Source organism: Lutra lutra, chromosome 5 (assembly GCF_902655055.1).
Source record: "Lutra lutra chromosome 5, mLutLut1.2, whole genome shotgun sequence".
Lineage (NCBI taxonomy): Eukaryota > Metazoa > Chordata > Mammalia > Carnivora > Mustelidae > Lutra > Lutra lutra.
Window position 1 is genome coordinate 67,481,182 of NC_062282.1, and position 24,060 is coordinate 67,505,241.

The window sequence follows — 24,060 nt, forward strand, 5'->3', positions numbered from 1 at the left end:
GTTTTCTTTGTGTTTATGAAAACATGCTTGTAGAACTGAATTTTTCTTTCCCATCACTTATCAGTAAGAAGATAGCTCAAGTATTTTAGAATAACAATATAATTACCTCTGATTGGTTTATAGGCAACATTGAACTATTTTGATACTTATATGGATTTTGGGAAATACATCTGGATATTTGATGCTTTCAGTGGTCATGGCAGGACTGTGTATGGATGTTGTTATTGTGTCTGTCCACAACAGGCAAAGGCAATCTTGCAGATTTGATTTTCCCTGCTATCCATCCAAGAACACTCAAGAAATCTCTCTCATCCTCCAGGTGAAATTTTCCTTCTAATTTTCCTCCTGAAATACAGGTAGAACCATTCTACCCTGGGAAGGTGGAGTTATTGAAGAGCTGGGGTTCCCTCCAGGTCTCCTGAGGGGATGGTGAGTACTCTGAGAAGCTCATCTAAGCATGGGAAGACAGCGGTGATATTTTTCTTGTGTGCATATGATAGACCTAGAATCATAACATTTTAGGTCTAGTTATAACCTCCTTCATTTAATAGCTGAGCAAAGCAGGACCCAGGGATAGCTGGCTTAGGGTAACGGCCCATAGCCACTGTAAGAATGCAGATCTCAGTCTTCTGTGCACTGTTTTACTTCCCATAGGTCCCATCCTAAAGGACCCAGGAGTCTTCCAGTAACTTTCAATTGTCTTTTCTCAGTGGTAGATTGCACTGCTCTGAATGAGTTATCATGTCCAGAATTGCATAAGATTCCCTCCGAACTGCAGCTTGCTTGCATTCTGGTTATAATATATAGCCAGAGACTAAAAAAATTTTCCCTGATATAAAGGAACTCAATATTCTTAAACCAACAGAACTCTTATTTGTTGATACCTCCTGCAGTAAAACGTCCCTGAGATGGAGTGTGGAGCTGTCTTTTTGGTTCCAAGCTAATTAGAGTACAGTTCTGAGAATATTTTTTTTTAAATTTTATTCATTTATTTGAGAGAGAGAGAGAGAGGAGAGAGCGAGCACACGCATGAGCAGAGGGGAGCAACAGAGGGAGAGGGAGAAGAAGGCTCTCCGCTGAGCAGGGAGCCTGATGGGGGGCTCCATCCCAGGACCCCGGGATCATGATCTGAGCTGAAGGCAGACGCCTAACTGACTGAGCCACCCAGGCGCCCAGAGAAATGGTTTTTATAATACTAAACACAAACATGAAACATATTGATGGAAATGTCTTCTTTAAATCAAGTTATAGTAAGTTTTGTGGACTTATAAGTTAGACAGTCTATTCCTGCATCCAACCCCTGACCCAAGGCTCTACTCAGTGGGGGGCACCTATCATGAAATATTTGAACTCGAGAGCAAATTTAGCTGTCTCAGTGTAAGAGGTAGGGACAGGGAGCAAAGGACCACCAAACTCAGCTGGGTAGTTGGGTAAGTGGTCTTGTCACACAGTGGCCTCTTCAAAACCCCTATTAGCCTCAAAACTCTTAAACCTCCACAGGAAGGTGAATGAGCCGGTCACTACCAAGAGCACTGACATAAGGGGAGGGTGTTTTGTTTTGTTTTGTTTCGGTTGCTCTGAGAAGCTTTTTGTTTCTGCACTGAGGAAACTGCACTGAGGTTTATGTTCTCCTCAGAGGACAGAGAAGCAGCAGAACCATTAAACAATCTTTATGCTTTATGGAGTCCCTAGTAATCTATACTAATGCTTCCATCTTATTAGAAATGTTGCTGCTGTTTTAAAATTCTGATTCTACCTGCATCCAGGAGAGGGTGTGACCAAGGTCAGGACGGTTACAAGGATTTTACGGGGATGTGCAGTTAGGGAAAAAACAACAGAACAATAAAAGATGGCAGAGGAGAACAAGGAAGACAAAAATAATCTCTGATGAACAAAAAAGTTATTTTTGAAACACTGCAGGTAGGTCCAAATCATGATCCTTTTCTCTAGGGATCTCAAACCCAAGAAATGGTTGGTTGCCTTATTGTAGAGATCCGGCTCACCACCTTCCACCCACCTCCCAGTCATACCCACACCCATGCTCTTTTCCTCCTTCCCTCCTTGTTTGCACAAGACATTTCTGCAAACCAGAGGGTTAATGTTCAAACTCCAGACTGGATGCAGTCTCTTATATGTCCACATCCGCTTTCCCTGTCCACTAAGAAATGAATGTCTTTCCAGAGTCTCCCATCAAACTTTGAGTTATAGAACACTGCTGTGTTCATATATCTGAGGCTATACAGAAGAGAGGTAGGCAAAAATATTTTAAATGTGATCTTTGTGTTCTTGAGCAAATCACTTCATCTCCCCAAACCTTGTCTGTTTACCTATAAAATTGGAATAATTATGTAATGTGTCTTGGGATGGTATGGCCCCTGTGACGTACTCAGTATGATACTTGACATATTGGGGATGGAGGAAAAAAGAGGCTATAAATACCAAATTAAAACTATTAATCATTTCCAAATATACACACTGGGAATGGAGGGGATCTAGAAATGTCAGGCTGAGACTTGGCCCACTCCCGAAAGAGCCAAATAGCTTTGGGACTGCACTGGAAGGGCAACATGCAAAATGGACTGTCTCCTTGGGCCAAGCTAGAAAGGAGACAGGACATACTCTAAAAGAGGACCCAAGAGATCAGAGGCTAAAGAAATGAAATGAACCCAGGCAACAAGATCCAAGCTGAGACAAGAAGCAAAGGGGAGGCCAGGAAGTTGAAGCAGGAGGTCCAACTGAGGTTAGGGGGACCTGGAGCAATGACTGACCAGAGATAGGAGACAATGTTGGGCGAAGCTCAAGGATGCTGAGAAGAGTGACATGTGTATGCCAGAGAAAGGTGATCATGGGCATGTGATCTATGGGAAGTCACTATGTAAAGGGTAAAACTGTAGTTAAATGTAATGGTAGACAAGGTCACTGTTTGACAGAGTTCCATGTTCCTCCCTAGGGAAGAATTATACTTCTTAGCCTATTACATTCAGACGTGGCCATGAGATTGCTTTGTCCATGTAATTTAAGCCACTTTGTAGAGGCCATAAGAACTATGACACGCTTTGCCATTCTCTCTTTTCCCTCCACCTACATAGCTGACAGGGTCTGTCCCCTTGGTCTGGGTTTTGGAATGAGGAGAATGATCACTTTGGAGCAGTCTCCTCAAGTGACCCATAATGAACATGTAGCAAAAAATAAATTTTGTTATTTTTTTTTTTTTGGTACTGAAAATGTGTTTGTTTTTTAATCACAGCATTATTGGGCCCATCTTGACTCATACAAATGCAGATTACTGGTTGGAAGCTAGTAATTAATGGTTATGCTTGGCTAGACTTATTTTAATATGGCAGGCAAAGTATGACAATGATGTTGTAAGAGAAAACAAGTAGGAAAGAATACAACTATAATGTTTATTTAGGACAATTTCTAACAGAGAATGAAATACGCAGGCAAATTTGTTATTTCTGCTAATATCATACCCAGTCAAAATAAATTAATAAATTAATTAATAGGAGGCCCAGCCTTCTTTATTCTCAAGTATCTTACAGTCTAATCAGGAAGTGAGAACAAATTCACATATACATACACAAACACACACACATACTACTTTCACTGGAGAAAAACATATAAAAGGGTAAAAATCTTGCCACTGTAAGAGTTCAAAGTCTAGGGAGACCAAAGGTACAAGATGGCTGAATTTTGTTATTGTGATTGTATTATTATTTTAATTATTCTAATTAATATTTTACTGTTGCTTTTGTGGTGTTAGATATTAAGAAGATATATAAAGAGTAGTTGTTGACTGGAGTTCCAAAAATAAGTTCCATTCTCTTCTTTGTCGTATTTAGTTTCCTGAGCCAGGTAGTTTTTTAATGGACCATCCATGATGGGAGAAGGATAATTTGTTGTTTGATGTAAACAGATGGCTTAGGGAAAGTTGTGGTTCTACAGAAGGAGAAATATTTTGGAAGGGGAAAAAAAAAGGTGTAAGGAGCTGTAATCAGGTAGACAGAGAAGGTATGGATTCCATCCCTATCAAGGCAGTGCTCCAGGAGCCAGCAAGAGCTCAACTCCAATCATAGAGGCTAATTTTCAAAGTCAGGACCAGAGAAGGGGTGACTGTTAATGACAAATGGCCCACTCTCCCATCGTGACTTGGTGTACAAATGTGGGCATGTGCAGGGAACGATAGAGATTTTTCTTCATCCTTTTCTCATTTGCAAACACAGCTTTTCTTGGCTTATACATTAGTAATCCATAGTCCACTGAATATTGTATTGGCATTTGACCCGAGCCCCTGACCGTATTCATGATACACAACACCAATTGCTAGGCTATTGGCAACACTAAATGTTCATTTTTCTCAATTGGCTCCATATCCATTTCTGAATTAAGAGAAATGTTGAGAACCAGAGCAAGGACCCTTCCTAGAAGTCATGCTGAAGGGCATTCTCATGAGGATGGAAGCAAATGAAAGTTGGTATCTTCTCTGCCTCAGGTTATTTTAAAGGTGCTGTTCCTGAGCATTGAAAATGAAGAGCTCTTTGAAAAATTTTCCCAAATTAGCGTTCAACCTCGACTAATTACCCACACAGCATTTTCACCTTGGTGTTAGTAATATACATTGTACCTCTTATTATTGCATTTGTTTATATATCATTCCTGCAAAATAAAGTTTATAAAAGACAAGTTTTTTTAAGATTAAATGTGGTGTCTAGTGCTTCAACCAAGCAACCATTCTAAAAAGATTTTATTTTTCAAAATGTGAACTAGTACATCCAGCCTTTTGTAGATCAGCAATGGGAAAAATTAATTATTAATACATAGTAACAGTGATATTCTGCTACCACTAATGACATATATGTCATAACTTTCTTCAAATGTTTCTGAAATCTAATGGGGTATAAATATATATAAATGAACAAAGAATAGCAGTCAGCTAAATAAATAAATAAACAACATGTATTAAAATAGATGACATCTGAATGATAGGGGGAAACCAGGGTAAGAGTTTAGATTTTACTGCATTGCCTGTGATTACAAGAAATCACATTTGAAGTATACACAAGAGGTCTAAAGAACATCTAGAAGGATTAGCTTTACTTATGAGCAGAATAGACCACAGTCCTCAAGGGGAGTTTCAAGGTGTTCAAGGAAGCCTCTTGTCCTCAGAGAATTATCCACTATTTGCTGCTGGCCCCTAAGATGCTATCATGAGACTCATCGTCTGGGTTTCAAGCAAGGGTTTTGTTTCTTTTTTAATGGTTTGCCCATACTACTCTGATGGTTTTTGGCAAGTGAAATCGCACATAGTTAAATGCACAACATGCACACGGTTAAACAGTCAAATTGCTTGGAGAGGTTAATAATGTCAAGTAGCGCTCCCATGTGCAACCCTCACCTCTCAGGTCTCACCCCAGGCAGAACCAGATTTTAATGGTTGCTCTTTAGTTCTCTGGTAATTTTCTCATTAACAAATTGACCCCACGCTTGTCTGTTTTGTTAACGCTGACACTCCCTATTCCTACCCCGCTGTCCTAGGTGACAGTCTGGGTCAATCTTCATGGCTGCCTCTCCCAGTAATGACACCAGGATTCCAGGCCCACAAGGGGCTGGACGGCTCCAGAAGGCAGTGGGAACACTCCCTTATCCCCACACCTGGCACTTCTTCCTATTTGTGGCCCCACGTCTCCTGCCTGACTTCAGTGTCCCCTGCCGGGCAGACACCCTGTCCCAGTTGCAGCTTCCCCTCTCCACGGGTGTCTGAGCACGCCACCAGTCAGCCCTCCTCCATTCATTTCCTGTCCCAGAAATAGACCAAGCTCCTCTCTGACTCTCGTTCCACTCTGCTGTCTCCGTCACTAAGGGCTTTTATCCTGGTCGCTGTTCACTATCACTTTATTGGAGATAAGAAGGGGAGAAAGGAAGAGAAGAGGTGTGTATTTTCAATGGAAATCTCAGGCAGAGGTTCTCTAAGGAGGGTACAGTATATGCATGTTTCTAACGATGGGTCCATAGATTTAATCCAAGAGGTCTGAAACACTTCCAAGTTTAAGCTTAAGGCTCTTCCCTCAAGGACTTAAAATGCCTAATCTTGGGGTAAGGATAGTTGTGTAATCACCATGTTATTGTCCTGAAACTAATGCTACCATTGTCTGTCAACTATATTTCAATTATAAATAAAATAAAGTAAAATAAAATGCCTAATCCGGCCCATCAAGAAGGGGAAAAAGATACTTAACTTTATCATTTTCCAAATATAGGCTTCATATGCCCTACATCAGTCATTCATCATACAAGTTTCTTACTCAAAATACAGATTCTTGGCCATACTGAATTAAAAATAGTGAGCCTGGGCCCCGCAAATCTGCATGGTTAACAAGCTCATGAGGTAATTCAATATCATATGTAATAGATATACAGATGATGGAGACTATTCACATGCTATATATAAATATATAATAGATACTATTTGCAGGCAAAATTATAGATGGTAGGCTGCTATTAAAGTTTGAAATGCAGGCTTGGAAGAGAAAGATGTATTCTTAATGTCTGCCTTTCTTTTCTAAAGATATAATTAATTAATTTAGAGAGCGTGAACAGGGGGAGGGGCAGAGAAAGAGGGAGAGAGAATCTCAGGCAGACTCCCCTCTCAGCATGGAGCCAGATGTGGGGCTTGATCTCATTACCCCAAGATCAGGACCTGAGCCAAAATCAAGCATCTAACATTTAACCCACTGAGCCAATCAGGTGCCTCTGGTGTCTGCCTCTTAAAATAATATGCTACCTGACTGGAACTTTTGATTGATCCCACTGGAATATTGGCATATATGTAAAGTGAAATGATTTTTCAAGCAGCAGTTGATTACATCATTCATAAGACCTAGCATTAAGGCAGCTGGAATTTGTGCCCAGTGACCATAGATCATAAGTTCTGTTTATGACCATTTTTTTTTCATTCTTCAGCCTCCTTCCCATCATTTCCACAAGTGAAATATCAGAAGTTGAGATTGGTTTTTCCTAAGTTTTTTTTTTTTTTTTTTTTTTTAAACCAGCATTTTTTAAACTGCTTTGTACGATTAGTTTTCTCCTCTGGGTGTTTTCAAATTGATTTTTAGTGGTGAGATTTTTAGTTCCAGAATTTTGTCAGGTATGAAAGTCAGGCTAACAGGTCAGTAATTCTCAGGCCGATTCTATTTCATTTTCTAAATCATCTTAATGTTTTAATCTGCTCAAACCTCAAAGTGTCCATGCAGTAAAGGTCCCTTCTAAAGAGCAGCTGTTGAACAGAAAGAACAGTGCCGAAATGAGAGCATAAAAATGGAGAGGGATGGTGTGTCTAAAGCTCTAATCGGTACTTTATATGACATTTTAAAGGCATTAAGTATTTAAAAGTCATTAAGAAAATTGTTATTATTGTACAAGACATATAAAAAGAATAAATTCACCCACTAGGCTGTTTAGTTCTCGGTATGAATTTCTTTAGAACAGTGAAGAATCCATAGTAATGTTCTAATACTTTCAGGCTGTAATGAGAATTAATATCTAAAAGTTTGCAAATATTGTCTCTAAATAGAACAGGGTTGGACTTCAGCTTTTTCACGATGCATTTCCTTCCCTGATGCCCTATTGTTTTTGACTTAAAAGGAAAAAATGAACAAACTTGTTCATTTTACGGGGCAAGCCTTGTTGCTCGCAAATATTACATTCTATCAGTGTTTCCTTCCTTCCAAATGCATTTCCAATGGGTTGCAGCATTGTTTGTTTCTCATTTTATTTCAAATACTACTCTGTTCCAGATTCATCAGCTACTAATTGAGCAATCAAACCAGGAGGCTGCCAATTTGCAGTTGGACTTTAACCTGCTTACTTTTAATAATGCTTGAATATAGATCCTAATTTATGGGCTTCATGTGAATATTATTAAGCCTTCCCTACTATTCCCTTGTGCTTTGAATGTTCATTGACCTGTGAAGATAGCTGAGTGGATAAATAAACTTATATGTAGACCTGGCAAATCAGAGGGATATTACAACTAGAGCTCATCTTGATTAAAAAAAAAAAAAACCCAACTTTATATTACATTATGTATCAATTTATTTTTTTTTAAACGAAGAAGACAGAAACATAGAAATAACCCATAAACTGACTTTCACTGCTTTTTATGAATTAAAAATGGGGGACCCATTAATATGTATCCAAGTCTGCCTGTCTTTCCACCCTTAATTTCACAGTGGCTGGTGGTTACATGAGTTAAACATGGCTTGAGCCTCTAAGGGGTGAATGAGAGACTATGGAGGGAGAGGAACCAAGGGGGCACCAGGGAGAGGGGTAGACCAAGAGGGAAGAGGGCTGAGATATCAATTCTGCCACTCCACCTTACTTTGTGTCCTTTTATCTAGCACTTTCCTAAATACAGTGGTCAGCTATGTCTCAGAGTTGCCACAAAGAGCAAAGAAGATCAATACTGCAAGTTTTTATTTTTTGTTTTTTGGGGATTTTTTTTTTTGCCTGAGACAATGAGAAGCCACAGATGACCTTGTGAGATCAAGTCCTGTAGAGAAATGAGGACATAATTCAGATGTCTGCTGGCTGAGCAGGGAGGAGGTGAGGGAGTGGAAAACAGTGGAGGGGGGCTCATCTGCCCAGAAGCTTGGCCAACTGCAGCTAGACATGGAGCACCTCTGGGTCCTTCCCAGGGAGCCTCCCAGAATTATGCAGTGACAACCTGAACAAACGCAAGCAGACACCGATGTCCCCGTATCTGTCATCCTACCCCACCCAACACGGAACATATATATATCTGATGCTGAGTGAATGAAATTAGTGAATGTTTCTTGACTACGTGAAAGAAAAATGGACAGAAAGGAAGCAACTAGATTTTTATCAAGAATCTAGAGATGAACATGAGAAGAAACCCAGGTTTCTAGTTTGAAGATTTTATCAAGAATCAATTCGATTTTGAGAATTAGACAAAGAACTACAATAATGCTAATGCTAATAACAGCTTCATGTTGGTATAAAGCTTGATGGTTCATGAAGCAACTTTTAAAAAAAATACTCATTGTCTGTTACTTTATGAAAAAATGCAGCATGGGAAGTTATGGGAAGAATTGTAATCTAGAGAATATTCAAGAGTGAGACTTGAAATTAGAATATAGAGAAAGTTCTTAAAATAGATTTCTAGTACTATTGCCTTATGATGTGTGGCTACAAAGACTGAATTAACACCCAGGAGTAACCCTGGGATCAGAGTGTGCAAGAGGGGCATAGCATGGAGTCATCCTATTCCCCACAAATCCATGGGAGTCTGAGCTTTGCACAGCCTTGTGGAGCATTCTAGGTTCTCGATTTAAAGCTGGACCAGAAAGCAGAAATTTGGAGAATTCAGAGGAAGAGAAAGAGAGTATTAAAGACTAAAGAACCAGGACCTACTGTAAGATGTTCAAGGAACTCAACATTTCGTAAATCCTTATTCACTGTTTCAGAAGTCACCATGAGTCATATAACGTGTGCGTGGGGGGATGGGCTCGCTCCCATCATTTCACTTACAACTACCTCATAAAAGCAATACCCAAACTTGGCTGCGGGATCTTCACCAAGCATCCTTTGGTTTCCCTAGTTCAGCTTCCACGGGGAAAGAGCATTCTCACAAAACCGTGTGGTGGTTCCTGACTGACTTTGCAACCAGGGTAGAATGAAAAGAAATACGCCATCCCATCGAGACTAAGTAAGCAACGGAGAGGTTAGTTTAAACAGACGTTGTCAGAGTGGGGTATGGAATCTAATTCTCTGGAGAGTTTTAAAAATAGGCCAGACACTCGTCTCTGTGGCACGGCTTCAGCCTGCGGAGGAGCTGAAGGGCAGGCACAGCCTCTCATGTTCCCTTCCACCTCTACGAGTCTATAGGGTAAAACAATATCTGAGGAGGCCTCATGGGCAGGATGAGCTCACAGTAACTCCAGCTCCTGTCTAACTAGAGGGCTTTCTCACCCCATGGAATGAGAAGTATATAAGAACGGGTGGGGTCAGAATGTTCCCTGAGCCACCCTCTGTTGGCACTACCGAGACAGGTCGCTGCCTCCACCAGTGCTGTGGGCTGAAGAGCACCAAGGATACCAGTTAGTATTGAACGATAGTGCTCTGTTGGATTTCATTTGTTCCACTGCTCTGCGTGCATGCGTGTGTGTTTGTGTGTGTGTGTGAAAATACAGTCAGAGAAGCTCACTGGAAAGGAAATACGGTTAAAAATCTGGAAAACCTATGGGGAGAGAACCTTCCTATTTGAGTGAGGTTAGCTCCTAATATCAAGCATTTGATTCTGACATTAGATCACAACATTTAGCATTTACATTTTCTTGGGTCTGAGGTCTAGCCAGAGTTGTTGTCTGTTGCTAGCAGATGGAAATTTTCCTCATAGACAATGAGCTCTCTCCCAGTCCCCTACAGCTACTGAGTAATGGCCGGCCTCTCGAAAGAGCCGAAGAGACAGCAAAGCTGACAGGCACAGTCAGAGTGAGCTTTAAATATCGTGCACCCCATCATTTGGTGGGTGGGTGTTGTTGCTAACTGTGCTTCCACTTCAACAAAGAAAGTGGTGAGTTGCCAAAAAACAAGGATGTTCCATCTTAAGGATTGTGTTGAATTCTTTCCAGAGAAGCACTTTTTTTTTTAAAAGATAAATTTTATCCTAAAACATTTTCCAAATTTATTTAGGCATTCTATCCAAGGAAAATAATTCAACTATTGTGCCATGTAACTAGAATTTGTAGAATTAGAACAACTTTCTCTCACTGAAGTTCTCTCTTTATTCATCAGTGGTCTCTGACAGCCTGGGTGGGGTGGGGGTACCTGTCAAGGTCACAGTCATGCAGGCTGGCCAAAGGATACACTGGACCTGGCTACCTACAGCCTAGCAAATGTACAAACAGGTGGTAAAAATGTGATTTTTAAAAAATTGTTCTTTCCTCTTTGCCTCCCATAATTACTGCTTTTCTGAGAGGTCAATTTTGTTTTTGTTTTTGTTTTTAGGAAAAAGGGCCTTCCCTTGGTTTCCCAAATACTATATTGGTGCCCTTCCTTAGAAGTCTACCCCTTAATTAAGTTGGCCCGAAGGTCACAAACATAATCAATATGGAGGCCGGGTACTGCAAGGTGCTAATTGACATCCCCAAAGAGGAATAGTGTCAACAATCAATAGGGAAGAAGTGAGCATTGGTAGATTTATGGCTTTGATTTTGAAAAGATATGGGAATGCCCAGTGATGTTCCCCCACCCTGTACTCCTTTCGAATGTTAATGCTTTCTTGAAGATGATTTCAGACACACTGCTAGGATACTGCCTCTACTCACTGAAGCAGAATCCTCTGAAGAGTTGCTGAGGCAGAACCAGAATCATGGCTCGCCACAAAGCAGCAGCCGTATTGGCCGCTAACGATGCCTCACACAGAAAGACGATGTTCCTTTAACTCAGGGGTTTTAATGGGAAGTTTCTAAGCCTGAAACAACGGCTTGAGATCTGGGGTGTGCCATTAGCTGCTTGCAGCTGCCACTGTCTCCTGCCTCAACCCAGCCTGGTCGGGAAGAATGGAAACTAAAGAGGCTTATAACTACCTGTAACTGTTCCACCGGGAAATGGATCAAGTGTTTGTTCAGCCAGATTCAGGTACTTGACCGACACCGGGTCTTTGATGGGCTAATTAATGCTTTTCTCTAACTTTACGATGTATGCATGAGCGATAATCACAGAGATGCCTTTTGCATCCAAGTTCTGAATTTAAATCTACATGTCAGATGAAGTCTGATTAAACAGTTGCTAGGTAAAGTTAATAACCAGGGGGTGAAATGGAATGATGCCTTGATGTTTAAAGCATGCTTAAGTTTACAGTGCTACCGATACTGGATAAAGGAGTAGTAAAACAGGCTCTTTTCTTTGCTAAGCTGCAGTAAATTATTCCTGAAAGCTATCTGCCCATTATAGTAATTCTTCCATTCATCCGAAACATCAAACCTTCCAAAATGTTATGGGGATGTTTTAATTTGTTCACAAAGGATCACAACTTAACTACTCCTAATGATAACGCTGACTGTCCCTGGTGTCCCTGGGTGGTCAGCACAGTGCAGCCCCAGCCTTTTGAGGTATCAGCAAGCACTGTTTTTCACTAGGAAACATGCAAGGACAGAGAAGGCAAACTGGGGATACTAGTAAGCTTTATTGTTTGAAGAGAAAAGTTCCAGTTTGCTAATGGTGCCTTTTGGGACCCCCAGTTCCCGACTGGGCACTCACGTGGGGTTTTCCTGATATTCTGAGCAAGGCTGCAGACTTCCCCTGCAGTCCCTTTAAAACTCTTCTAGCAAGTGTTGGGAGGAAAGTGAAGACAGGGAAGAAGTAAAGAGAAGGGTAGGGCTCAGACTGAAGAGAAAGGTCTCCTGCTGACCCAGAGCTAGCGAGCCAGGACCAACAGGGTCCACTCCCAAACCCAAGCAGGCTGACTTGGCAGTGACAGTCTGAGGGAACAGACTTCCCAGTGCAGCAGTGGGGGCTGGTGACTGTTCCGAACCTGCCTGTTGATGTTTGTAGCTGACCACACTCACGTGTGTGTCAAGCCATTGTTTTAGCGTTTTCTAGTAGCCGTGGGTCTTTTTGTTGGGAGGACAAAGTACTATCTGCCCTTAGCCATCCTGTGAATTCTGAAGCATTAGGGCTTTTGCATTGGATCAAGAGGGCTGTATTCAGAAAAGAAAAATATGGAAGTTGCTAGGTATTTATGTGAGAGAAAAAAAAAAAAAAAAAGGAGGTATATGTTGGTTAAAATATATGAAGTACCTAAAAAGAGCCAGGAACTCTTTACCTGAATTTCTGGGCTGGTCACCAAGAGGGCCATGAGTTCTTCGAATTTATAGGAAATATTTTGCATCCTTGTGCATATATCCTGGAATGCAAATTACTGTTCCCTGGGCTCATACACAGTAGTTCTACAAGATTCATGGGTAATAACTTTTGTTTATGTAGTGATCTGATTCCTTAGATGATAAAGTAGGTTTTATGGAAGGCTCACAGTTATAGGGGAAGATATATAATAGGGTCAACTGGGATGTTTACACATTTGGGGTGGGAGGGTTGGGAGGAAGGGTGGAGTTTATCTCTAGAGCCTCCAGTTTTGCAAACAGCAATGCAGCCAAGGCTTCGTTTAGCTCAAAAAGCAGAGATGATTCTACTTAGTCTCACTCTCATCATATGTATTACGTTAATCATTGAAAGGCATGTTAACATTTCAACAGTCAGTTTCAGAACTGTTGCAGAACAATGTGGCACTTGGAGGAACTTGGTTTCTGTTAGTCGTTGCAAATTCAGTCTTGCCCACCTAGCCAATTCCCTTCCTGGTACAGTCTGCAGAGTGGCCTCACGAGTCGGCCAGATAAATATAAATAAGATACACCGGATGGCTTTGTGGGATGGAGTGTCCTGTCCGTCATAAGCTAATGTAAACTCTACAAACCTGTGAGTGTTCTTGCTCAACAGACCCACTGTTTTTGCATCTACTTTTGGAAAGCATGTCAAGTCACATAATGAGGTTTCTGGCCTAGAAGTTTTAAAAATGGGGTGTGGCACTTAAGTGGTTTAGAGGTACTTAAAATACAGGCAGGATGGCTTCACGGCACCCAGCACACCGTGAGCTGCTGAGGGATGACTGGCTTGCTACTCCTTCCTACATGCTGGAGAGAAATTTGCGAGTCAGCAGCCTTCGGGGAATGCTTCTCTTCTGGTAACTGATTTTTATGATTTGGGGCGGTTTACTTATAATCTCCATTCCCCAGTTTGCCTATTTGCATAGGAGAAATTAGAAAGAAACTTGTTTTGCTCACAAATGGTATACAGAGGAAACGCTCATTCATCAGCATGGATTTATTGAACGCTCACGATGTGCTAGGCAGGACTTCACAGACACTGCATCTGTTTTAACTATGACCACTGCAACCAGTTGTGGAAGAGTGGGGGGAGGGTGTCTGTGAGCTACTGGCCACAAAAGTGGGGGGTGGGGGCGGACCAAATGCCTGTGGGCAGCTCCACAGAGCCATGTGCCAAAGGCACCAAACTCATTCTGTTGCTGTCGCTTTAAAAATAAGAAAAGGAATGTGTCACTGCTTTAAGGTCTATTTTCTTCAGATAAAATAATTTCCCTTACTGTTAAATTGTATAATGTGATGCTAACAAAATGAAATGTCCAAAGGATCCAAGCTTGGGGAGGGTGTATATTGACATGTGTGGTTTCCAGGTAAGGCGTCTGGCTTCAGGATATTTGGAACGGTTGCTCTTCCCCAGGAGCAGAGCCCCTGAGCTCAGAAAGGCTTGAGCCCTGGAACAGCAGGGCCACCACTAATTTTTGTATTCGATGGGACTCGACCCATCAGCCTGGAAGCCCAGGAAAATGTAAAAAGCCACATAACTGCTTTTCAAATCATGAAATCGGAGACTATTAACGTGTCACTGTGACTCAGACTAGCTACAATTCTTTGAAATAAGATCTATTTCGAACACAATGGTCTGACATCCCGGGCTGGCTGGATGACATGGGCTTTTTTACCCCTTCTTTCTATCAGCTGACCCCTCAAAGTTTGAAAATTCAGTTCCTCAGATTGTAAGGCGCCAGAGATTTGACTCAACCTCTATTTAAAAAAAAAAAAAAAAAAGGCAGTGACCCCAGAACGGCCAGGCATTTCTCAAGGAGCTTGCTATTTAGTAAGGGGACGGAGCTGAACACCCGGTGGAGAAGGGTCCTGTGAGAGGTGCTGTGGCAGAAAGCAGGTGCAGGGCTCCCGGGGGATCGGAGGAACAGAGCAGGAAGTACCCCATCCCTCTGGTGCAGGGAGAGACGGAGGCCCCACTGAGGAGGTGGCACTTGGTGCGAACCCTGAGGGAGGGAGTGAAACCCACAGGCGGGAGTAGAGCGAGGAGGAGGGCATCAGGCAGAGAGCACTATGACTAAAAGCTCAGAGGTGGGAAACCTGGAGGGGTTTGAGGAACAGCTCGTGTTAGGTAGAGCTGCTGCGCAGACCCAGTGAGGACGGCCTCCTCAGGTGTCTGCAGACTCCATCCCACGTAAGTCTGTTCTTCTTGGTCCTTGCCCTCCAAGCCAAATGCAATTTGATGTGTGTTCCTGTTCGAACTTAGGAGGAAAAGAAATTCCTATCTTACAAAAATTCCATGGTTGGAATATGACCTCATTGGTCATCCAGGAAACAGGGCTCTCAGGTCCGGGAGGGATTCAGTGGCCGGTGAGGGTCCTTGGTCGTTGGGGCTCCGAGGTTTTCTGGAGGGAAGCAGTGGTAAGATCTGAGCTGAGAAGGCTGGGTCTTGGCGTGGTATGTTGGAAGCATGAGGAAAGAAAGCAAGGCCTCTGTATACATCATTCTAAGTGGGGCCCGTGGCTGACAGTGAGAGGGACTAGGGCTGAGAGAAACTGCTCGCCCTGGGCTTTGTAGGTTCTACACTTTGTGCGATCGGAGTCCAGGGAGCTTGACTCTGGGGATGCGTTATAAGATTTTTGAGAATGGCATCTTTTAATTCAGTTTTCCTTGGTCCAGTATTAAAATGAGCCTTTATTATGCCCTGAGCCCACACAAATGGAGGTCCAGGAAGACAGGCATGTGCCACATGATGGGGAAGACTATTAGGATTGAAATAGGGCCATGAGAAACTGTGGTCCTCTCGTACTTAACACAACCGCCTTTTGTTATTATTACCACTTAGGACGATTGTGTCGGAAACCCTTTGAAATAATTTACTTGCCCAGATTTCTCTATTTGCCTAAAAGGAAGATTTCGTTATTCAGGTAGAAGCCGTCGTGACTGTTTCACAAAGATCATTTTTGCAGAAAGGGGACATTTCACTCCAAGGCAGACATTTTAAAAATTTTGCTGTCTTTGAATATTTTGGGACTGTGGTAGTCCAGTGATCACATTTATTTTTCTTTTTCTGCCTCTTCCTCTATCTGATGCTGCCTTTAACTTAAATGTGCTGTGGAGCTTTCCAGATTTGTAAATTATTGATTAGCTGATGGCGGGTTTAAAATCAAGCAGGCTCTTCTAGGGATTTCCATCCATCCCAGGCAAAACTGTGAGAGACCTGGCTTTTCTTCCTTGGTCTCTGTATCCCCATATCCCTTTATAACCATCTCCAGATCTTCTCAACTGTATCTCCCATTCCTCACCCTCCCCAGGAATTCTCTCCTCCTGGGCCATTGGCCCTCAGCACCCCATGTCTCCTCCCCGCAAACCCCAGTGGCCCCTCATTTCCAGCAAGACCCATGAGCCCCCTTACTATCTACCACATTTCCCCTCCTTCAAGTAAGAGCAGTTTTCCCAGACAAACCCTTGCTAAGTGTTAATGTGCCACTCTCCTTGGTAAAAGACTGCAATTTAATAAAAGGGTTTGAAGAGTTGGCCAAATGAAGTTATTTTAACAGGTACTGGGTTATCACAGTATGCTGGGAAGGGAGAGGCTGATGATTTATAAGGAGCTGTGGCATTTTCAAAATGCTTTCTTTTCCGTTTTCCTATCAGTTGGGCGTATCAGGAAGGGGTTGGAGGATATGTGTTTCTGTTTCAGCGGGCTTCTAAAAACCTGTGAGGAGGCTGCAGAGAGGGTTAACCATATTCTTGCATCTGCCTTTTAATCAGCACAGGGTGGCATCTGTGCAAATTAAAACTGATTTTTAAGTCTTTCTAAGGATTGGCTTCCCTGGGAAGAAGCCAGGCTCCAGGATCATTTACAGGGAAACGGAAGAGGGAAATGGGGTTCATAACCTGAATCAGGACGACTGGGTTACTTCTAGGGCTTCTTGGAAGGGTCATCCATGCCTGCAGACCCCACATGAATGGTGGACCAGCTCGAAAACACGAGTGATGGAGGAAGTCTAGGTAGTATGAGATGATGAGTTAGGAGAAGAGGAATTGGTATTTTGCCTTGGACGAATGACAAGGATGGGAAAGACTGCTCCTGGGCATCAAGATGGCTCTTGTCGAGTGGGCACTGGGGGTGAGAAGGGAAGGATTGAATAAGGAAGGTATCACTCTCTTGGGTCCCCCAGCTTATGGCTAGGGAGTCATCGCAGGCTCAAATTGTCCTATGTCTGGTTGCTCACTGTTTTCAATGAACTTCACAGATCCAGAAATCTTTATGTCGTATGCTTACATAGTTAATGGGCTTCCGTTTTCCTCTATTTCCTTTCTGGATTATATAATGTTTTTGTAGAGAACATCCTAAAAAATGCATAGCTATCTCAGCCGTGTCAAGAGCAGATACAGACACAGAAAGGGACTCTGGCCTCATTTGGGCTGGAGGGGAAATGGACATAGAGTGGGACTCCTAGTAAGTCTGTGGGGAGGGCAGGGTCAAAGTGATGGGATGCTCAGTAGGACATGGAAGGACAAAAGGGAACATGACAGGACAGCTTAGGCATTTATTCCTTGAGCAGCGCACAACTTTCTTTTGACCCAGCCCTTGGTGAATTTTATACTCGGTATGAACAAGTCTAGTTTGGGTATCTCTTGGGTGTGCAAACGGCCCTTGTTGGAGGTACTAGGGACTAGTACTAAGGAAGTACTAAGGACTGCTGCTGGCCACCCTTTCCTGCCCCCTCCCTTCAACCCAGTTATCTGCCAAGAGTTAACAACCAAGGTTGGGGGGCGCCTGGGTGGCTCAGTGGGTTAAAGCCTCTGCCTTGGACTCAGGTCATGATCCCAGGGTCCTGCCCCACATCGGGCTCTCTGCTCAGCGGGAAGCCTGCTTCCCCCCCGCCCCCCCCCCGTCTCTGCCTGCTTCTCTGCCTACTTGTGATCACTGTCTGTCAAATAAATAAATAAAATCTTTATATATATATTTAAAAACAAAAACAAAAACAAGGTTGGGAGGGTGTTTAAAAGCAAGCAAACCAAACCAAATCCAATCTGTCAACATCCTCCATATCCCCAAGGAGCTTATTTTTAAGAAACACCATCAAATTTTATCCCGATCTTGCTTCAAAATAAAAATAAATGATAAACAAATCTACTGCAACTATTCCAGCCTTAAACAAAATTTAGTCACAGAGCTGCAAAATATTCTTCCCCCCCCCCAAATTGGTAACTCTTTCCTTCTAGACATTGGTTGTAAATCCCTTTACAAACGGTGTCCTAAACTGTGATTTTATAAACTTTTAAGTGTCAACATACATGCAAGCTGTTATTATGATCACTAATGCTATACTTCAAGGCAACAATTAGAAGTTAGCTGTAGAAATATTGTGTTTGAGCTTTAGGTCATAATTTCTATTTTTATTTGGTTGCTTATTTTCACTGACTGTAATTTCTTTTGAATCCATGTTAATTCCCATAGCTGAGTACTCTCCTATGCATTTTTTCTTATAAACAGACTCACACATAAATTTAGTTCAACATCTTGAGTTTTTATGGCCTTTGTGTATACTCCAACTTGCCCTTAAAGACAAACAGTAATATCCAAATATCTTAATTTTTCCACCAGTAAAGTGGAAATAGTGATAACTTATCTTTTTCCTTCTCTTCCTCTTTATCAAATGGTCTCAAGCAGTAGGAGGCCACTGTAAGGCTTTTTTGAAAAAAATGCAGCCAATCAATTCCTTCTCCTTAGTTCAGTTCTTGAGGTGCTTCTCTGGGTCAAGTATTGAACCTGGTCTTTGTTTTCTGAAGAAAAAAGAAAAGCAGCAGGAGCTTGATGGTCTGGGAACCTGAGATGCCTTCTTTTTCCCTTGGTCTAGGCAAGAGAAAGCAAAGGAGGAGCATCCTGGCTTCCACAGCCATGTCTGAAGAGAAGCAACTCGTAGTTTTATTTTTCTTCTTTGTATATTTTCTAAGTGTTTTCGCAGACATCCATCCTCATTATGGCACCGTGAGATACATAGGCATTTCTGATTCCATTTTTTGGCTTAGTGATCCCTTCAAGGGCCCATACTCATTGAGTGGTAAAATGGAGGCCAGAGGCTGGGGCTCAGAACCCCTGAGAGTTTTTCTGTTAAGCACCTTTTCCAGCCTCAGTTTCCTCACACCGGGGTTTTAGAGGTCTCCGCTTTCACGGAGCTTGTAGTAGAGTGGCTAACCTATGTTGTGTTTAGCTATAGTCTTGGCACATAGCTGATGTTCCATCAATGGTATCATTATGAGAATGATGTGAAAGTCATATTATTGGAGGGAATCTGGAAGAGGCTTGGCAGGGGACACTCGGTTTGGATGTCAAGCTGGCAGCACACCCCGAGGTCAACATTACCTTGCGCATTTCTCATCTTCTGTACTTTGGTTGTCTTTCCCGCCCAGCCCTCCTGGCCCCAGGTGCCTGCTCTGAGGACAGTTTGGTAATTTCATGCAAGAGTAAAATATTCTCTCTCATAGTTACACAGAATGTAGCATGTCTGGTGAAAAAGTTTAGAGATTCCTTGTTTTCTCTGACAAACAGGACTGTGAGCATAGAAATCATTTTCTATGATTCTCCTTGCCTTTCATTCTTCCTGCAGATAATTCAGCATCTCCACGGGGCAGCCACCATGATCTCAGCAGACTGATGATGGGAGAAAAGGAAACTGGGAGAGCCCATTCTTCTGCTTCTCTGGACGATGGATGGAGGACAGCCTGTCCCTTCACCCCTAGTGCCCCTTGAGAACGCATCAGCAGATTCTAGCATGTCTCTGGAGCAAAAAACCACATTTGTGTTTGTGATTTTGTTGTTCATTTTCTTGGGCATCCTCATTGTCAGGTGCTTCCGGATCCTTCTGGACCCATATCGGAGCATGCCGACCTCAACCTGGGCTGATGGACTTGAAGGGCTGGAGAAGGGGCAGTTTGACCATGCCCTTGCTTAGCAGAGGGGAGGCAGGATTCCCCTCCTGAAAGGGGGAAGTGTGGCATGTCTTGGTAAGAAATTCTCTTTAGTCAATGTTCTCAACAAACTAAGTTTTAACAGCACCTTGTCCTAGACCTCCCTCATTTATTAAACATGCTGTTCAGTTAAAAGCATTTGAAGGATATTGGAGATGAAGGTTTATAACACTCTCCTAAAATAGGAAGCCTTGGATTTCCATGTTGACTCAGTGAATGAATACTGCTGAACGTGTGCGATGGTGAAAGCAAGAGCATCAGCACTGACACAAATTTTGCCATAAAATGAAGCCCTCTCCCACCCAACCAGAGATTGAAGAATGGAAAGGATCTGAAGCAAATCTGGTCACAGCACCATGAAGAGGCTTTCTTGTTCTGACTGTGTCTCTCAGTTGGCTTATTTACATGGGAATCTGGGTTCTGGGCAGAGAGACTGGGTTGAGTGAACCTGGGGGAGCCTTGGGAAGCCAGGGGGTGGGGGGCGCTTAGCACAGATGGTTCTATCCCTGGAAAAGATGAGTGATGTCGATCTCATTTTATTTCTCAAGTACAACTGAATTCAGAGGCTTACGGAGATTTGCAAAACCTACACCAGGCCAAGTACATTCTAGGTATTCATATTAATTAGTAGTGTAGAGGTAGCTATACATAACCTGAATTGACTTTCTTGACGCAAGTGATTAAAGTAATGGGTTGTGAGTGCAGCTATGAGTTGTTGTTTTTGTGTGTGTGTGTGTGTGTGTGTGTTTAATAAAAAGTTAATTGTTTAGAAGAGAAGACTGTCACAGTCTTAAGAGGAATGTATGTTTGTGACAGAATAGAGAAGCCAAATAAAACTTCTCAAGAAACGGTAGTGTCTTCTCTCCTGTTTCACTGAGACGAGTGCCTCGGTGGCCGCGTGTGATGCTGAGCGCGGGGGACGAGCCATGTTCGAGAGACAGAAAAAGCTGCAAGGTCATCGAGTTCATCCCTCTCCCATTTCAGAAAGGGCTCCCACACATTGTCCTGTACACGTACAACCTATTCTAAGCACTATTTAAGACCACTGAAAGAGAGCTGTGAACACCTCTTATTCCAACTTCTCTTGGTAGGAAAACCTTGTGTCTAAACTAAGCCCCTGAGTCCATATTTATAATCTCTGTCTTCTAATTTTCTCCTCAGCTAGCCATCCTATTTTTTTAATTAATTAAAAAAGTTCAAAAAGTCAACTATGCCTGAAAAAGCAGCCCTTAGTAAAATTGTTTCCTTGTCTTTTTTTTTTTTTTAAACATTCTTCGGAGGGCCTCCTGTTCGGATTTTCCCATCTCCCCATGTTCCCCTTGACTTCGTTTTTAAATTTTTAAAAATTAATTAATTTTTAAAAAATAACTTCTACACCCAATGTAGGACTTGAACTCACAACCCCAAGATCAAGAGTTATACACTCTTCCAACTGAGTGGGCTAGGCATCCCTCTTGACCTTTTTATTAAAAAAAATAAATAAAAGCTTTATTGAAACATAATTCACATACCACAAAATTCACACTTTGAAAGTGTACAATTCAGCAGCTTTTAGTACTTTTCCAGAATTGTATGACCATCACCACTGCCTAATTCTACAATTCTATACCCATTAGTAGCAATTTCCCAACCCCTTTTTTCCAGCCCCTGGCAACCTTGAATCTACTTTCTGTCTCTATGGGTTTGCCAAGTCTGGACATTTTATTTAAATGGAATTACAGAATATGTGGTCTTTTGTGTCTGGCTCTTTGAAGTGGCATGTTTTCAAGGTTGGTTCATCCATGTGGTAGCATTCTTTTGCATGGCCAGATACTATTCCATCATTTGGTTGTACCATGTTTTGTTGGCTTTTTGGCTGTCACCATTATACAGTGGCTAGTATGAGTATTGCTGTGAACATTTGTTTCCAAGTCTTTGTATATTTTCAGTTCTCTTGCGTGTATTCCTAGAAGTGGATTTGCTGGGTTATATCTTAACTCTACGTTTAACTTTTTGAAGAAGCAAGAGACTGTTTCCCAAAGTGGTTGTTGCGTCATTTTACATTCCCACCAGCAATGTATGGGGCTTTTGGTTCTTTTCTTAACTCTCTCCAATAACTCAAATTTCTTCTTTAGCTATAGACTTCATAATGGAACACACCTCTTCAAGGATGAGCCAGATTAAAAGGAGAGAACCACCTTGTGGTATCTACATGCTGCTAGTTTACTGATGCCTCTGAAGATCCTTTTCTTCTAGATCTAAAGCAAAATACTGATGTTGAGCTACACGTCATCCCGTGGTCTGTGATGTCACTTGAATATTTTTTTTCTGCTTTACTAGTACATATTTCTTTAACCCACTAATTAAAAAGTTTTCTTTTTTTATTGAAATGTACCACATCCCATGTGTCCTTATTCAATATTTTCCTATTTTATTGGGTCTATTTAAACCCATTCAGGTATTAATGAAGCACCTGCTTCGAGCCTGTCCTTTCTGGCACAGGGCCACTTCTTGCTCTTTAGTACCTTTCAACCTTGTGGGAGGCTTAAGAAATGAAAGAAGGCTTGTGTCTGAATCCTTGTTCAAATGACCAATATGGACTTATGGCTCCCATGGTATCAAAATCATCTGTGACCTTAAAAGATATATGTGCCCCCCAACCCCTACTAATTGTTCTTATAAGAGTTATACATGATCATGGTAAAAAATGTATGAAGGTCATGGAAAAATATAAAGTAAGTGTCCATAGTCAAAATTCTGCCTTCTTAGGTCACTCCAATTCCAGTTTCTCTAGGGGAGGTTGTTGAAAATATAGAGTGCTACAGCCATCCATCCCCAGAGGCTGATTCTGTGGACCTGGGTTGGTGAACCAATGTTATGGGAGACAGAACATGGGAGTGATGGACATGGGCCAAAACAATCAAGGAACTCTCCTGGGACAGAATGATTCAGGTGCGATGGTCCACGTTTAAATGTTTGGTAGAAAGTTTTTTGCAATGGAAGTCATTATTATGAAATAAATTATATCTTGACCTAGCAGGATGGAGAGGTTTGGGATATATGCAAAGGAGGAGAGGAGGGAAAACAATAGAGTAAGGAAAAGGGGTGTGGGTGTGGAGCGTGCCATAAGGAGAGCAGCCTGGCTGGGGAAAATGGTTGGGGCACAGCCGGAGTTTGTGTAGAAGGGAAAAAGGTGAACACCAGAGTGTCCTTAAAAGCAAAATGAAGTGTGGACTCAGTGCAGGTTGGCGAGAAAGAAAATGACAAGAAGGGTGCCTGTCAGTTCCAGTTTGTGCAGCCTTCCTCGGGGCAATGTGGGGACCTGCTTCTATAATGGGAACGGACTGAAATAGCCACCTGCCCTCTGAGGCTTGGAGCCCAGGACTGCCAGTAAGTGCAAGGGGGCCTCCGGAAGCCTCTCCTCTTTCTTCCCTCCCTTCATTCCTCGCCCCATTTTTCTTTCCCCTTCTCAGATTACTGCTCCTTGTTCCGTCTACCCTCACTGGGTCTCCCGTGCTCCACCCCTCCCTTGTCCAGAGCAGGAGGACCATAACAAGTGATAAAAAGCTTTGGGCTATTCAGAGTAAATCGATCCCTCCTGTGAGAAGTGCTAACTCTCTGTTTTAATTACTCATGGCTCCTTGGGGTGAACAGCATATTCTCCAAAGGTCACATAAGCCCTCTCTTTCCCAGCTTTCTGGCTTCAGGAGTTACAGCGCAGCATTTTGCCTACCTTACAAGATATTTATAACAAGAGCAGCTGCCCTCTATCGTGTATATCTGCATCCCAGGATGAAAAAAACTATTTTCCCAAGGTCAGTCTGGAGTAGAGCTGCTTTTTGATTCAGAAAAATATGGCTAACTCATTGTCAGCCTAAGATCTGCCCGGTCTATGCCCCCAAGGGACCCCAAGTTCTAGATCAATGGTACTCCCTCCAAGAGACCTTTTTTAAATATCTTAAGCATGGAGCAAAGTAAGTCTGACATGGGGTGTGAAGCAGATTAACTTGACTCCTGCTGTTGAAGTAATGAACATTCCAAGCCAGATCATTCTTTTACTATTTTTAAGGGTTAAAGCTGAAACAAAATAAGCAAGTTTTAGGAGGCAGAAGTTGGAACAGATGCTTATGTATGTAGGAAAAATATGCATTCAAGTTCCTTTTTTATTGGCTTCGTCGCATAGTGTTTTATTGAAACCCTG

General features: G+C 42.3%; 1 protein-coding gene across 7 annotated transcripts; it reads left to right on the top strand.

Annotated features, from left to right (window-relative positions):
• The first annotated feature begins 226 nt into the window (after nt 1-226).
• Nucleotides 227-22,206, top strand: CTXN3 (cortexin 3). Of its 7 annotated transcripts, none has more exons than XR_007127326.1 (3): nt 11,336-11,658; nt 19,520-20,491; nt 21,995-22,206. XR_007127326.1 is itself a non-coding variant. In XM_047728998.1 (2 exons), the coding sequence occupies exon 2, from the start codon at nt 19,619-19,621 to the stop codon at nt 19,862-19,864; it is 246 nt and encodes an 81-aa protein (XP_047584954.1). In that variant the 5' UTR covers nt 227-319; nt 19,520-19,618; the 3' UTR covers nt 19,865-21,538. The 7 variants fall into 7 exon arrangements, 5 of the variants coding, with proteins under 5 accessions (XP_047584954.1, XP_047584952.1, XP_047584956.1 ...); XR_007127327.1 differs by having other exon boundaries at nt 19,520-19,916; XM_047728998.1 differs by lacking the exons at nt 11,336-11,658; nt 21,995-22,206 and adding an exon at nt 227-319 and having other exon boundaries at nt 19,520-21,538.
• Nucleotides 22,207-24,060: the final 1,854 nt, after the last annotated feature.